Source organism: Macaca thibetana, chromosome 14, assembly GCF_024542745.1.
Source record: "Macaca thibetana thibetana isolate TM-01 chromosome 14, ASM2454274v1, whole genome shotgun sequence".
Taxonomy (NCBI): Eukaryota; Metazoa; Chordata; class Mammalia; order Primates; family Cercopithecidae; genus Macaca; species Macaca thibetana.
In genome coordinates, this window is record NC_065591.1 from 15,481,277 (window position 1) to 15,493,892 (window position 12,616).

At 43.7% G+C, this 12,616-nt stretch overlaps 4 protein-coding genes across 13 annotated transcripts in view; 3 read left to right on the plus strand and 1 right to left on the minus strand.

The window, feature by feature from the left end:
- The window catches only part of MED19 (mediator complex subunit 19), a 751,866-nt gene that overhangs the window by 644,925 nt on the left and 94,325 nt on the right, over window positions 1-12,616 (plus strand). The window lies entirely within an intron of this gene.
- The window catches only part of UBE2L6 (ubiquitin conjugating enzyme E2 L6), a 622,645-nt gene that overhangs the window by 352,405 nt on the left and 257,624 nt on the right, over window positions 1-12,616 (plus strand). The gene's annotated exons all lie outside the window — the stretch shown is intronic.
- Window positions 1-12,616, minus strand: part of CTNND1 (catenin delta 1) — a 71,149-nt gene that overhangs the window by 12,411 nt on the left and 46,122 nt on the right. For 7 of the 10 annotated variants that reach the window (XM_050758500.1, XM_050758498.1, XM_050758497.1 and 4 more), the window contains 8 exons: window positions 11,273-11,425; window positions 10,004-10,539; window positions 4,762-5,225; window positions 3,446-3,629; window positions 2,483-2,600; window positions 1,229-1,382; window positions 788-805; window positions 284-352 (listed from right to left, as the gene is read on the minus strand). In XM_050758500.1, coding sequence (XP_050614457.1) covers window positions 284-352; window positions 788-805; window positions 1,229-1,382; window positions 2,483-2,600; window positions 3,446-3,629; window positions 4,762-5,225; window positions 10,004-10,539; window positions 11,273-11,425 — 1,696 coding nt within the window. The remainder of the gene's footprint in view (window positions 1-283; window positions 353-787; window positions 806-1,228; window positions 1,383-2,482; window positions 2,601-3,445; window positions 3,630-4,761; window positions 5,226-10,003; window positions 10,540-11,272; window positions 11,426-12,616) is intronic. The other 3 variants (XM_050758501.1, XM_050758503.1, XM_050758504.1) reach the window with 1 other exon arrangement.
- TIMM10 (translocase of inner mitochondrial membrane 10) overlaps window positions 1-12,616 on the plus strand; it is a 301,193-nt gene that overhangs the window by 9,970 nt on the left and 278,607 nt on the right. The window lies entirely within an intron of this gene.

Here is a 12,616-nt window from a genome sequence, read left to right on the forward strand (position 1 = left end):
GGCACTGTAGTGGTCATTTATGGTTCCCAAATTTCTGCTCTAGACTACCATCAGGACCTTATTCTATCCTCAAGTAACCTGAATAACTGCCTTAACAAGCAGTCCTTTGTAAGTTACTGCTGTAATACTATACAGCTTCCCAATACTTTCACAATCATTTCAGTCTGTAAGTTGGAAAAGAGAGGACAATAAACATATTACATAAAGTCTGCTGTTAAGTTACCAAATATCTTATCTTTGTACTATGTTTATGAGACCTTTGGAGACTGAGAAGATAACTTACCCCGAGCTGGACTCGTTCTTTTAGGGAAATCCACTGTGTCATTTGCTGGATCCTCTATGGGTTTTTTCCCTATAAAAACGAAAAAGGGCAGGAAAAGGGGTAAGTCAGTTTAAAATAGAAAAGATTCCACCTGGCACATTTTTCATTCTTCGGTCAGAACCTTTTGATCACAGATGCACCACGAGGGACAAAGGGCAGGTGGGGGCAACTTGTTCCAGCAGGGGACTATTCAGAAACAAGGATAGAAAACAGGCAGCAGATAGGTAAGATGAGGATGACCATTGTTGATGCTATTGTCCTGAGCTTTGATAATGGGGACTGCTGCCCAGAAACAGCATGCCATGAGCTATTAGCTCCAAAGAGCTAAACCTGTTTCAGTGTCTTCCTCAACTGAACTTTCCTACATGCATAGACAGGGAAAGGTTAGGCAAGGACATACTAGGGAAGCTAAAACCAAAACATGCAAATTAGAAGTAGATAAGCACCTTAAAAGACTCCACTCACCTCTGGAGAACCACTCATCTTCCAGTGCATCACCCAAGGCAGAAAGCAGAGCAGAGAAAAGAAATAAGAAAAATGCAGGAGAAAGATGTCAGCAGAATCATGGGCAAATAAGCAGGGAAGCACAGAGAAGAAAAGAAAAACACAGAAAATGCAAAGGACGTATGGGGAAGAAGGTCCCAGATTAGTTGAGTTCTCATTTTCCACTGCCCCACTCATTGATACCACCACCACCACCACCATCACCACCAACACACCACCACCATCACCCCACCACCAAACCTTGAATGAAGCACACAACACAGGAGAAGCAGCAAAGCAAAAAGACATCTGTAACCAGGCAGACTCCCATATTGCTGGCCAAGTATTTTGTATCTTAAGCTAAAGTGTTCCTTCCTTTCCCTGTCCCACATTAAAGAGTAAGAAACAGGAACCAAGACTCACCTTTGCCCTTCTTGGCCCCAAAGCAACTGGCAGCATGTGGCCCAGTATTGTTGGCAACATTGGGAGCTGCCTCTTGGTAACGCTCTGCCTGTGGGATCTCCCGGTGAACTTGATATGATAAGTTCCGAAGGAGGCAAACACAGTTTTCTACAAGCTTAGGTACACAAGATAAAAGGGCCAATGAGAAAAAAGAATGTCTGTTGTGATTTCTCCACAGGTTTCCATGACTCAGGTATTAAAATGTTGATATTCAAATGCATAACCCAATCCATAACTTCTCAGGATGCCTCTTAAGCGCTCCAGGCTTCTTGAAATCCCTGTAGCCTCAGGCTAATGGAAGGCCCAACTATGGACTTATTGGCTTCTGCCACTATTTCGTGTGTGACTGAAACTTGGATCATCATTCTTACTACTTAGACAATGTACAATTTTGGAAGACAGCTAAGCAGCTTTAAAATATATAGGTGACAGATTTTTAAAAAAAGAAAAAAAAGCTGGGCACAGTGACTCACACCTGTAATCCCAGCACTTTAGGAGGCTGAAGCAGGTGGATCACCTGAGGTCGGGAGTTCAAAACCAGCCTGGCCAACATGGTGAAACCCTGTCTCTACTAAAATACAAAAACTAGCTGGGCATGGTGGCAGGTGCCTATAATCCCAGCTACTCAGGGGCTGAAGCAGGAGAATCGCTTGAACCCAGGAGGGAGAGGTTGCAGTGAGCCGAGATCATGCCAATGTACTCCAGCCTGTGCGACAGAGCCAGACTCCATCTCTAAAAACAAACAAACGAACAAAACACATGTTTTCTTTTAAGTTGAATGCCCACTTTAAGGAGTAGGGGCTTGGCTGGGCACAGTGGCTAACGCCTGTAATCCCAACACTTTGGGAGGCTGAAGTGGATGGATCACGTGAGGTCAAGAGTTTGAGACCAGCCTGGCCAACATGGTGAAATGTACTAAAAATACAAAAATTAGCTGGGCGTGTGGTGCACGCCTATAGTCCCATCTACTTGGGAGGCTGAGGCACGAGAATCACTTGAACCCAGGAAGCGGAGGTTGCAGTGAGCTGAGATCACATCACTGTACCCCAGCCTGGACAACAGAGTAAGACTCTGTCTCAAAAATAAGGGGTAGGGGCCAGTAAAAATAGTTAACATTACTTGAAAGCCTGAGATGATAGGTCTCTGACCTACAGATACTTCATAGTTCTGGTGAATGGAATTCACTCAGTCATTAAAGGTAAGACAAGCACTTACCTTGCTGTCTGAATCCTTCTGCCCAATCTCAGCCTGAACAATGAAAATGAGGGCATCAACTAAACCATCACATTCCCGAAGTTTCCGGCGAGCTTCACTCCTCTCTGAGCTTACATTCCTGAGGGGAAACCAGAAGCTTCAAGATGACTCAAATCCAGAAATCCTCCCTTAAATATCCCTCAACACCTACAAGATTCCTGAATATTTTTTTCTACTCACTATAATAGCGAATACTTATCATAAGCAAGGTACTGCAGTTCAGAGAAAGTTGATTAACAGTCCCCGCCTTCTGAATGTCTGTATCACTGTGGGGTAGGGGTTAATGATATATACCAGATGCAGTAATTCAAGATGGAATATACACTTCTTGTATGGAAGTATAATACATATGTAGAACAGAGCACACAGAGGTGTATTCCAAAGAGAGACAGATTATATAGCAGCATGTATAGGATATAAAAATAAGTCAGGAAAATTTTAATAAAATAAAGGCACTTGAGTTTAACTACAAAAAGATAAATAAGAAGAGAAAGGCATTCACGGAAAGAACAGACCTTCCTCACCCATGCCCTAACCTCCTAGTGCTCTGTACCCCTTTTGCTGCATTTATCACAGCCTGACTTGAAATACAGATAACTAGGGCAAGGACACAGACAAGTCCAGGACTAGACCACCTTACGTGTGGTAGATGCTGAACAAAAGCTTACCAAAGTAGATGAACAAAGTCAAAGAGGCATAAAAGTGAAGAGGATGTGTGGGGAACAGCAAGAAAACTGACATAGGTACATGTGGTACGCATAAGAGAATAGCAACAAAGGTAGAAAGACAGGTTGGAGTTACAGTATGCAATACAGATAGGAATGGAGGCTAAAGAATAGGCTAAAGAATTTTAATTGTTTTTTAAGGAAATTTAAGTCAGTCCTCAAAAATTCACCTTCATATTCTCAAAGCCCCTATTGTTACCTAAGGCAGCCAGCTGTGTTGGTGAGCACCGATTCCCACTCAATATGGCGTGGCTTACAGTCTTCATTAGGTTCCCGCTCCCAACCAGAATGAGGAATGATCACTTCATCTGTCAAGGCATGCAGTGCATGGTCCACAATCTCCATTTTGATTGAGTCATGGGATGAAAGATTCCACAGGGTTCCTGGAAGAGACAACTCATCAGATGGCTCTTGAGCATTCAAGACAACATGTCTGAAGAACATCAAAGAGAATCCCCTATTATATCATTTCTCAGTCTTCCCCAGTGACCAAATACCTTGTAGTAATATTCAAGTTTTGTTTGTGAACCTCAGCAAGAAACATGTTCTACATTACAGCTCAAAATAAACATACAGATCATGAAATAAGGTTTTGTAAAGCAATATTTAACGATAAGCAATGCTCTCCGATCTATCTATACCAGAGTTTTTCAACCTCAGCACTACTGACATTTTGAGCCAGATAATTCTTTGCTATGAGGAGCTGTCTTGTCTATTGCTGGATGTTTAGCAGTATACCTAGCCTTTACTCACTAGATGCCAGTAGCACTCCCTCTCCCCTGTTCTAAGTTATAACAACCAAAAACATCTCCAACACTACAAATGTCCGAATGTCCTCAGGGCAGGGCAGGCAAAATGGCCCACAACTGAGAAGCAATGGTCTATATTACTTTTTCTTTATTCCTTTCCCTTGGAATGCTGATTATGCTCCACAAAATTGTGTTTTATTCACTAATGGATCACACAAATAGATCACAACCCACAATCTGAAAAACTACTGCTCTAAATAAAGCAAGGACCACAAGCTTAAATGTCTATATGCGCCAAGCAGGTGAGTCAAGAGAGGAAGATATTTAAAAGAAATTACAAGCATGTGAAAAAATAGCAGTTGACAGCTCCATGTTTGGGAAACAACATCCTAAACGGCTGTAGTTGGTCAGATAATAGAATGTGTTGGAGATTAGTGTAAATTAGAGAACACATGCTCCAATCAGTTCAGACCAAATACTGCTCGGAAAGAAAAGAGATCCATTGTTAACAACTTTTCCACATTTTTAATAGAAGCCAAGAATCTGGAATTTTAAGTGAAATCTTCTGAATTTTAAACATCAGCAACCAGTTCTTTAAAATTTCAAAAATGCTGTGTGATCCAAACAAATCTGTGAGATGGATTTGACCCAAGGCCACCAGTTCACAACCTTTCATCAAAAGTAAAAGGTCTGGAAATCCCTCTAGTTCTTAACATCACTAGAGAGTAACAGTGACTTAGCAATTTTCCTTAGGCCTAGAACTCACCGGTAATGACTTCAGTAAGGTCCATATCACGAGCCTTTCGGAGCAATCGCACAAGGGCAGGCACACCATCACAGTTTTTTATGGCAATCTTGTTATCCTGGTCACGTCCAAAAGAGATATTCTTGAGAGCTCCACAGGCTCCAAGGTGCACTTCCTTTTTGGGATGGTCTAACAATCCCACCAGTACTGGGATGCCCTTGAGCTTCCGCACGTCAGTCTTCACCTTGTCATTGCGGTAGCATAAGTGTTGCAGGTATGCAGCTGCATTGGACTTGACAGCATCCAAGCGGAATCCAAGCATGGCGATCACCTCTGGCAGCTCTGGCTGTCTCCAATTAGGAGGTGGGGGCCCTCCTTTGCGCAGGCTATCCAAGCTTGCTAAACTTCCTCGCTCATGCTGGGCCAAAGGAGCCCAATAGTATTGATCCGATGGCACCTCCTCACCAATCATGTCTTCGTAGCTCCTGAGAAGTTTTGGAATAACCAAGAGAATACATCAAGTCATTATGGCTAGCTTCCTGGACATTCCCATTACCCTCATCTACAAAGCAGGATTAACTGGAGTTTCAGTGTGCTCATCTTCTCTCTCCTTTGCATGAATAATATACTGATCAATTTTCCTCAATGGGTTAGGAAAAATAAAAGGTAATAATCTTAAAGGCACCTACAATTTAATTAAAACTACACTTTTTTCTTTGAAGTCTGCAGGCTTAGAAAGTAACAAGCATTCAGGAGAGGCTAATCAAAAAGAAAGAACCAAATCCTTATTATTTATCATTTACTTGAATGATACCTGACAGCTATTAACTTTTCTAGGTAGAGATCAGGATAAACTCTCAAAAAGCAGAATTAACCAAAGCAACTGACTCAATGCCACAGAAGTCTGAGAACAGTTCCTTAACCAAACAGGAAATTAGGCATTTACACACAGGAAACAACTGGCGGGTTAAGACCTTTAAATGCATTTCATATTTAAGCTTCTCCTTATCCTATTTTGGAAATTATAAAAGATGGATTGATAGAGAAAAACTAATAAAGGGCTTCCTGCTACATTATAGGAGGATCTGGGTTTGGTACTGATGAGGTATAAACTTGAAAAGTAATTTTCACAGTCATCCCAAGGTCATGTCTGCTACTCAACAAATGTGTTAGCGGTAAGATTCCATCCTCCAATTTCTAAAGACAGTACCTCCAGTTCTTTCAAAATTGAGCCTATTCACCAACATCACATTTGGGAAGCCCAGCCACTAGGAACAGAGAAAGCAATTGAAAGTAAGAAAAATCAAACCAGGAGACAATTCTTCCTGTTTCAGTACTACCAACAACCACTAGAGGGTGAGTCTGTCACACTATTATTTATTCATAACTACCAGGAAGAAAGAAACCCATTATCTGTGAGCTCATCTCTTCTGGCTCCCACAGGAGAGGAGAATCTATTGTGTGGAGGTCTCCAAATAAGCCGTTGTTTGTTCTACAAAACCACTCCCACTGTCACCAAATACTCAAAGGTGCCCTGAGCAGAAGGGCTGCCTCACAGGTATCAACATCAACTATGCAACAGTGATTCAGATGGACAAAGTATTTAGTAAAACATGACCAAGATGGTCTTAAAATAACACGGAAACAGGACCAGGCGTGGTGGCTCACATCTGTAATCCCAGCACTTTGGGAGGCTGAGGTGGGCGGATTACCTGAGGTCAGAAGTTCAAGACCAGCATAGCCAACATGGCAAAACCCTATCTCTACTAAAAATATAAAAATTAGCTGGGCGTGGTGGTGGGCACCTGTAATCCCAGCTACTTGGGAGGCTGAGGCAGGAGAATCACTTGAACCCAGGAGGTGGAGGTTGCAGTGAGCCGAGATCGCACCACTGCGCTCCAGCCTGGGCAACAGAGCAAGACTCCATCTCAAAAAACAAACAAACAAACAAACACAGAAACAAAATGAATAGCTTAGATAGCTAAGTTTTAAAAGTAGGCTATTGAGCAGTATGTTAAGATTCCCTTTTTGTAGAGGGAAAATAGGATACAGTTACATGTACAATAAAAAAACCTCAAAGGATATGCACCAAAATGTTAACAGTGGTTCTTTATTAATAGATGGTATGCTTTTCTGGGTTTTTCAGGCTCCGTATTGAACATGCTTAACCTCTATTATTAATATACAAAATTATAAGAACAATTACCATAACCAAAATTTCCAAATAACTCTATCTTATATCTTTTTCTATATAGAGGCAGTGGATTGGGCATTCTTTCCTCTGTTTTACAAGTAACAAAGCTGTGCCCAGGAAGACCAAATGACTTGCTTGAGGCTACTTAGCTAGTGGCAAAGGCACAACTAGAACCAAGGTCTCAGAGTTCAGTGCTTTTTCCACTAATCACTGCCTCACTGTTTAAGTTTGACCTCGTATTACTCTTCTAGCCTGGAACAGGAAGCAGCAAATATTCTTGCTAGTCAAGCAGGTTTCCAAGTCCACTGCTACCCTGGAACAAACCCAAGAACGGCCCAAAACTCTATGTGAACTAGCACAACAAGGGACAGCAGAGAATGACCTGGCCACCCACACCCATCTGGGTCCAATCACTCTTTACTAATGAGGAAGTCAGAAAAAGCAGACTTGCAGTAGAGCCAACACCCTGGACAGACTGCTTCAATGATGGCTGTTATCTACCACTGTTCTAGGTTGCACCAGCCGAGGTCTGGTGCTCCTGGAGGAATAAAAATGACTCACATGGGAGTTGGATTAGCTATCCAAGACACCTGAAAGGTGAGTGACTCAGTCTTAGATAATGGGGCCTCTACCCCTGGGCCCAGCCCTGTTCACTCTTAACCAAAGCTACCTAATATATGAAGAAAATTAGCACCAAGGCATTTGCTTTAAAAGGTCATGACCCCATATAGAGAAATTCAGCAACAGCTGCTAGGATATCCTTACCATCAAGACAACCATAAATCATCCCTTGTTTCTTATCATTTCTCTTTGCGTGGAAAACACTGTTTCTAATTTATTCTGAAGCAGCATTGGCAGCCCATGGGCCAAACCTGTTCTTGTACACCCCCAGAATGCTTTTTATATTTTTAAAAGATTGTTTGAAAAAAAGAACAACAACATATGACAAAGATGATACATGGCCTGCAAAGCCTAAAATAGTTCTACATGGTCCTTTCCAGGGGTCTGTCGACCCCATTCTAAAGCATTCTCTCAAGGCAACAAGGCAAACCATATACCAGTCCAAACATCAATCACTCCTTTTTTCACATCACCAAAGAAATCTCCAGGGACAAGTAGTAAAGTCAGAGTAGGCAGCTGCTTAGTGACCTTTCAGAGTGTTGCTAATGTATCCCCCAACCCCCACTCAAGGATGCCACCACAATTTCACTTTACAATCAAATAATAAGACCCTAAGCACAGAATGTCAAGGCCCTTGTGAGGTCAAAGTTTGTTTTTAACTTTGGGATTAAAAACACCACAAGAAAGTTCTTATATATATCCTTAACTGTCTCTTTTGGTCCTGTATTCCTAAAACCTTCAACTCTGTTTTGTTTTGTTTTGAGACAGTCTCACTCTGTTGCCCAGGCTGGAGTGCAGTGGCGGCATCTTGGCTCACTGCAGCCTCTGCCTCCCGGGTTCAAGTGATTCTCCTGCCTCAGCCTCCTGAGTAGCTGGGACTGCAGGCACGAGCCACCACACCCGGCTAATTTTTGTATTTTTAGTAGAGACAGGGTTTCACTATGTTAGCCAGGATGATCTTGATCTCCTGACCTCGTGATCTGCCCGCCTCAGCCTCCAAAAGTGCTGGGATTACAGGTGTGAACCACCATGCCCGACTGACTCTGTTCTTAATACCAAACCAGAAGCTAAAGAAATTCCCAAGAAGAAGTGAGCAAGAATTCCATGGCCCCAGACATCAGAATCCTCTGCCTAACACCAAAAAGGGGTCACATCTTAGCCAGAAACAGCAAAAACTTGAGCATAGAAGCAGAAGCAAAATTCAGTCTTCGGGACACAGACTAATAACAATCACAAGTTGTTTTCTTTTTTTTTTTGCGATGGAGTTTCGCTCTTGTTGCCCAGGCCGGAGTGCAATGGCACGATCTTGGCTCACCACAACCTCCGCCTCCCGGATTTACATGATTCTCCTGCCTCAGCCTCCTGAGTAGCTGGGATTGCAGGCATGTGTCACCATGCTCAGCTAATTTTTGTATTTTTAGTAAAGATGGGATTTCTCCATGTTGGTCAGGCTGGTCTCGAACTCCAGACCTCAGGTGAGCCACCTACCTAGGTCTCCAAAAGCGCTGGGATTACAGGCATGAGCCACTGTGCCTGGCCCATATATTCAAATTATAGAAAACAACTTGTGGACCAGGCGTGGTGGCTCATGCCTGTAATCCCAGCACTTTTGGAGGCCAAGGCGGGTGGATCATCAGAGGTCAGGAGTTTGAGACCAGCCTGGCCAACAAGGTGAAACCGCATCTCTACTAAAAATATAAAAGTTAGCCGAGCGTCATGGTGCTTGCCTGTAGTCCCAGCAACTAGGGAGACTGAGACACGAGAAACACTTGAACCCAGGAAGTGGAGGTGGCAGTGAGCCAAGATGGCGCCACTGCACTCCAGCCTGGGTGAAAGAGGAAGACTCTGTCTCTAAAAAATAAAATTAGAAGTCCGGGCGCGGTGGCTCACACCTGTAATCCCAGCACTTTGGGAGGCTGAGGCGGGTGGATCACGAGGTCAGGAGATAGAGACCATCCTGGCTAACACGGTGAAACCCCATCTCTAATAAAAATGCAAAAAAAAATTAGCCGGGCGTGGCGGTGGGCGCCTGTAGTCCCAGCTACTTGGGAGGCTGAGGCAGGAGAATGGCGTGAACCCGGGAGGCGGAGCTTGCAGTGAGCCGAGAACGCGCCACTGCACTCCAGCCTGGGCGACTGAGCGAGACTCCGTCTCAAAAAAAAATAAATAAAAAATAAAAAATAAAATTAGAATATATTATTTTCATTTAAAAAATTATATATATAGTTATATTATACAGATATACATTTATATTTTATATATATAGCAAGTCAATACTAAGCCAAGTCAGAAAAGGGAAAAATGGAGTAGCCTTTCACCCCAAAAAAAAGCAGAGGGGAGGAGGCCACAAGTATCTCTGATCCCAAAAAGCTCTTAGAAGTTGAAGGAAAAGCTACCCCTTACCCCTGGTTTTGGAAAAACCCTTTTCTCTTCCCTATTCCTGCCTACCTGAGGCGCCGACGAGGGTCAGAGGGTGTCCCAGTCCGACGGGCAGTGCCATAATCAGACATCATACCATAATCCAGGTCATCATAGCCCATACTACGCTGGTCATCCTCTAGCCCATAAGGCTCTGGATGAAAGCGATGCAGATCCACGCTGCTCCCACCTACCCGAACCTGGGGTTGGGGCCCATACACATCCTGTCTACTAGGTGCCCGGTAGCCTTCCATGCTGGGCCTATACCGCTCCTCAATGCGGGTCACCCGGGACAGACTGCCATAGTTATCACTGCCACCTGGATAACCATCTTCATAGTGGCGGCTATAACCATCAGGAGGGTAGTGGAAGTTCCTAGGAAGGGTAGCAGTGCCGGCTTGCCCCACATAGGGACCAGGTCCCCCATTGCCATTCTTGCGGAAGTCACGACCCAAAGTCTGGATATAGTTGTTAGAAACTGATGAAGCATCCACAGGCAACCCGTCTGGTCCTATAGCAACTGGCTGTACTGTCCGTGTTGTCACAGTCTTCACTACTTTCTTGACCTGCAAGTAGGAAACAAGAAAAAGAAAAACTAATTAAGGAAGTGAGCAATTAAATTCTTCTTTTTTTTTTTTTTTTTTTGGAGATGGAGTCTTGCACTGTTGCCCTGGCTGGAGTGCAATGGTGTGATCTCAGCTCACTGAAATCTCTGCCTCCCGGGTTCACGTCCTTCTCCTACCTCAGCCTCCCGAGTAGCTGGTATTACAGGCACACACCAACACACCTGGCTAATTTTTTGTATTTTTAGTAGAGACGGGGTTTCACTATGTTGTCCAGACTGGTCTCGAACTCCTGACCTTCCGCCCACCTCCACCTCCCACAGTGCTAGGATTACAGGCGTGAGCCACCGTGCCCAGCCATGAACAATTAAATTCTATACCACACTAAAAGAAACAAACCTTTACATCCCTAGGACACTTTACCTAGAAATGCCTTAAGGCCTACCATCTATCTTTCTTTCCATCCTGTAGGAAGTCCCCAAGTAGGAAAATTGCCCTGACAGTAACTATGCCTATAAGGGAAGCTACTATAGACCTTGATATACCTTCTCTCTTCCCTATGCCATTAGATTTCCCCATATCTCTTCATCCTTTCTATCTGGCCAGAGATCACTTTATGCAATCAGATCAATAACGGCATATCAGTCCTCCATTTTAATTAAGTGCTTAACTCCTCCCCTAATAGAGAATAAAAGACCTCTTATCACTTCCAGATCTTACACACGTCTTAGTTTACCGTGGTCTCTGTGCGCCGAGTGGTCCCATCATCTGAGGTCTCCACAGAGACTACAGACATGGCTCCCTCAGGATCCTCCTCCGTGTAGGTCTCCACAATCTGCCCCGGCTCCTGCATCCTGGGGATGGTGCTATATAGAAGGTGACTGTGATCCTATATGCAAAAGAGAAAAGAGAAGGAACTATTATTAAGCACTATGTATTAACAAGCCATCCTAATAAGAAGCGTAAGTAGTGACCCTGGAAACAGGGACTCCTCATGCATCTTCTATAGGCCTCAGGATTTTTAGATGGTTGGCTGTCATCTTTTGAACTTGTACAAAAGGACAGCAGACATAATTTCCCAGTTGTAGTCATTTAATAAACATGAACTGAGTTAATTATAGCCACACCAACATCCAAGTGACAGACAGTAGATTTAACTTCCCAGCTGTGGTCATCTAAGGGAACATGAACTGTGTTAACTGCAATTTCATCTATATCTGAGTGACCCCTCAAAAGAGCAGCTCACCCAATAAATAAATAACTTTTATTTATTTATTTGAGATAGGGTCTCACTCTGTCACACAAGCTAGAGTGCAGTGGCATGATCATAGCTCACTGGAGCCCCAACCTCCCAGGCTCAAGCAATCTTACCATTTCAGCCTCCTAAGTAGCTAGAACTACAGGCTCATGCCACCATGCCTGGCTAATTTTATTTTTTTTTTTAGAGACAGGGTCTCACTATGTTGCCCAGGCTGGTCTTGAACTCCTGGGCTCAAGCAATCCTCCAGCCTCAGCCTCCCAAAGTGCTGGAATTACAGGAATGAGCCGACCATGCCTGGCCAAAATAAAGAACTTTTTTTTTTTTTGAGACGGAGTTTTGCTCTGCCTTGGCCTCCCAAAGTCTGGAATTACAGGCATGAGATGCCGTGCCCAGCCTAAAATAAAGAACTTTTTTTTTTTTGAGATGGAGTTTTGCTCTTGTTGCCCAGGCTGGAGTACAATGGCATGATCTCAGCTCACCACAATCTCCACCTCCCAGGTTCAAGCAATTCTCCTGCCTCAGCCTCCCGAGTAGCTGGGATTACAGGCATATGCTACCATGCCCGGCTAATTTTGTATTTTCAGTAGAGATGGGGTTTCTCCATGTTGGTCAGGCTGGTCTCGAACTCCTGACCTGAGGTGATCTGCCCACCTCAGCCTCCCAAAGTGCTGGGATTACAGGCGTAAGCCACCGTAGCTGGCCAAAAATAAAGAACTTTTAAGACAAACCTGAAAATCCCAGTAAGAGCCATCTTTTGACTGGCTTTATGTTACTCTTCAGATACTATCTAAAAGGCTCAAGACCAGCCAAATTTTAGGT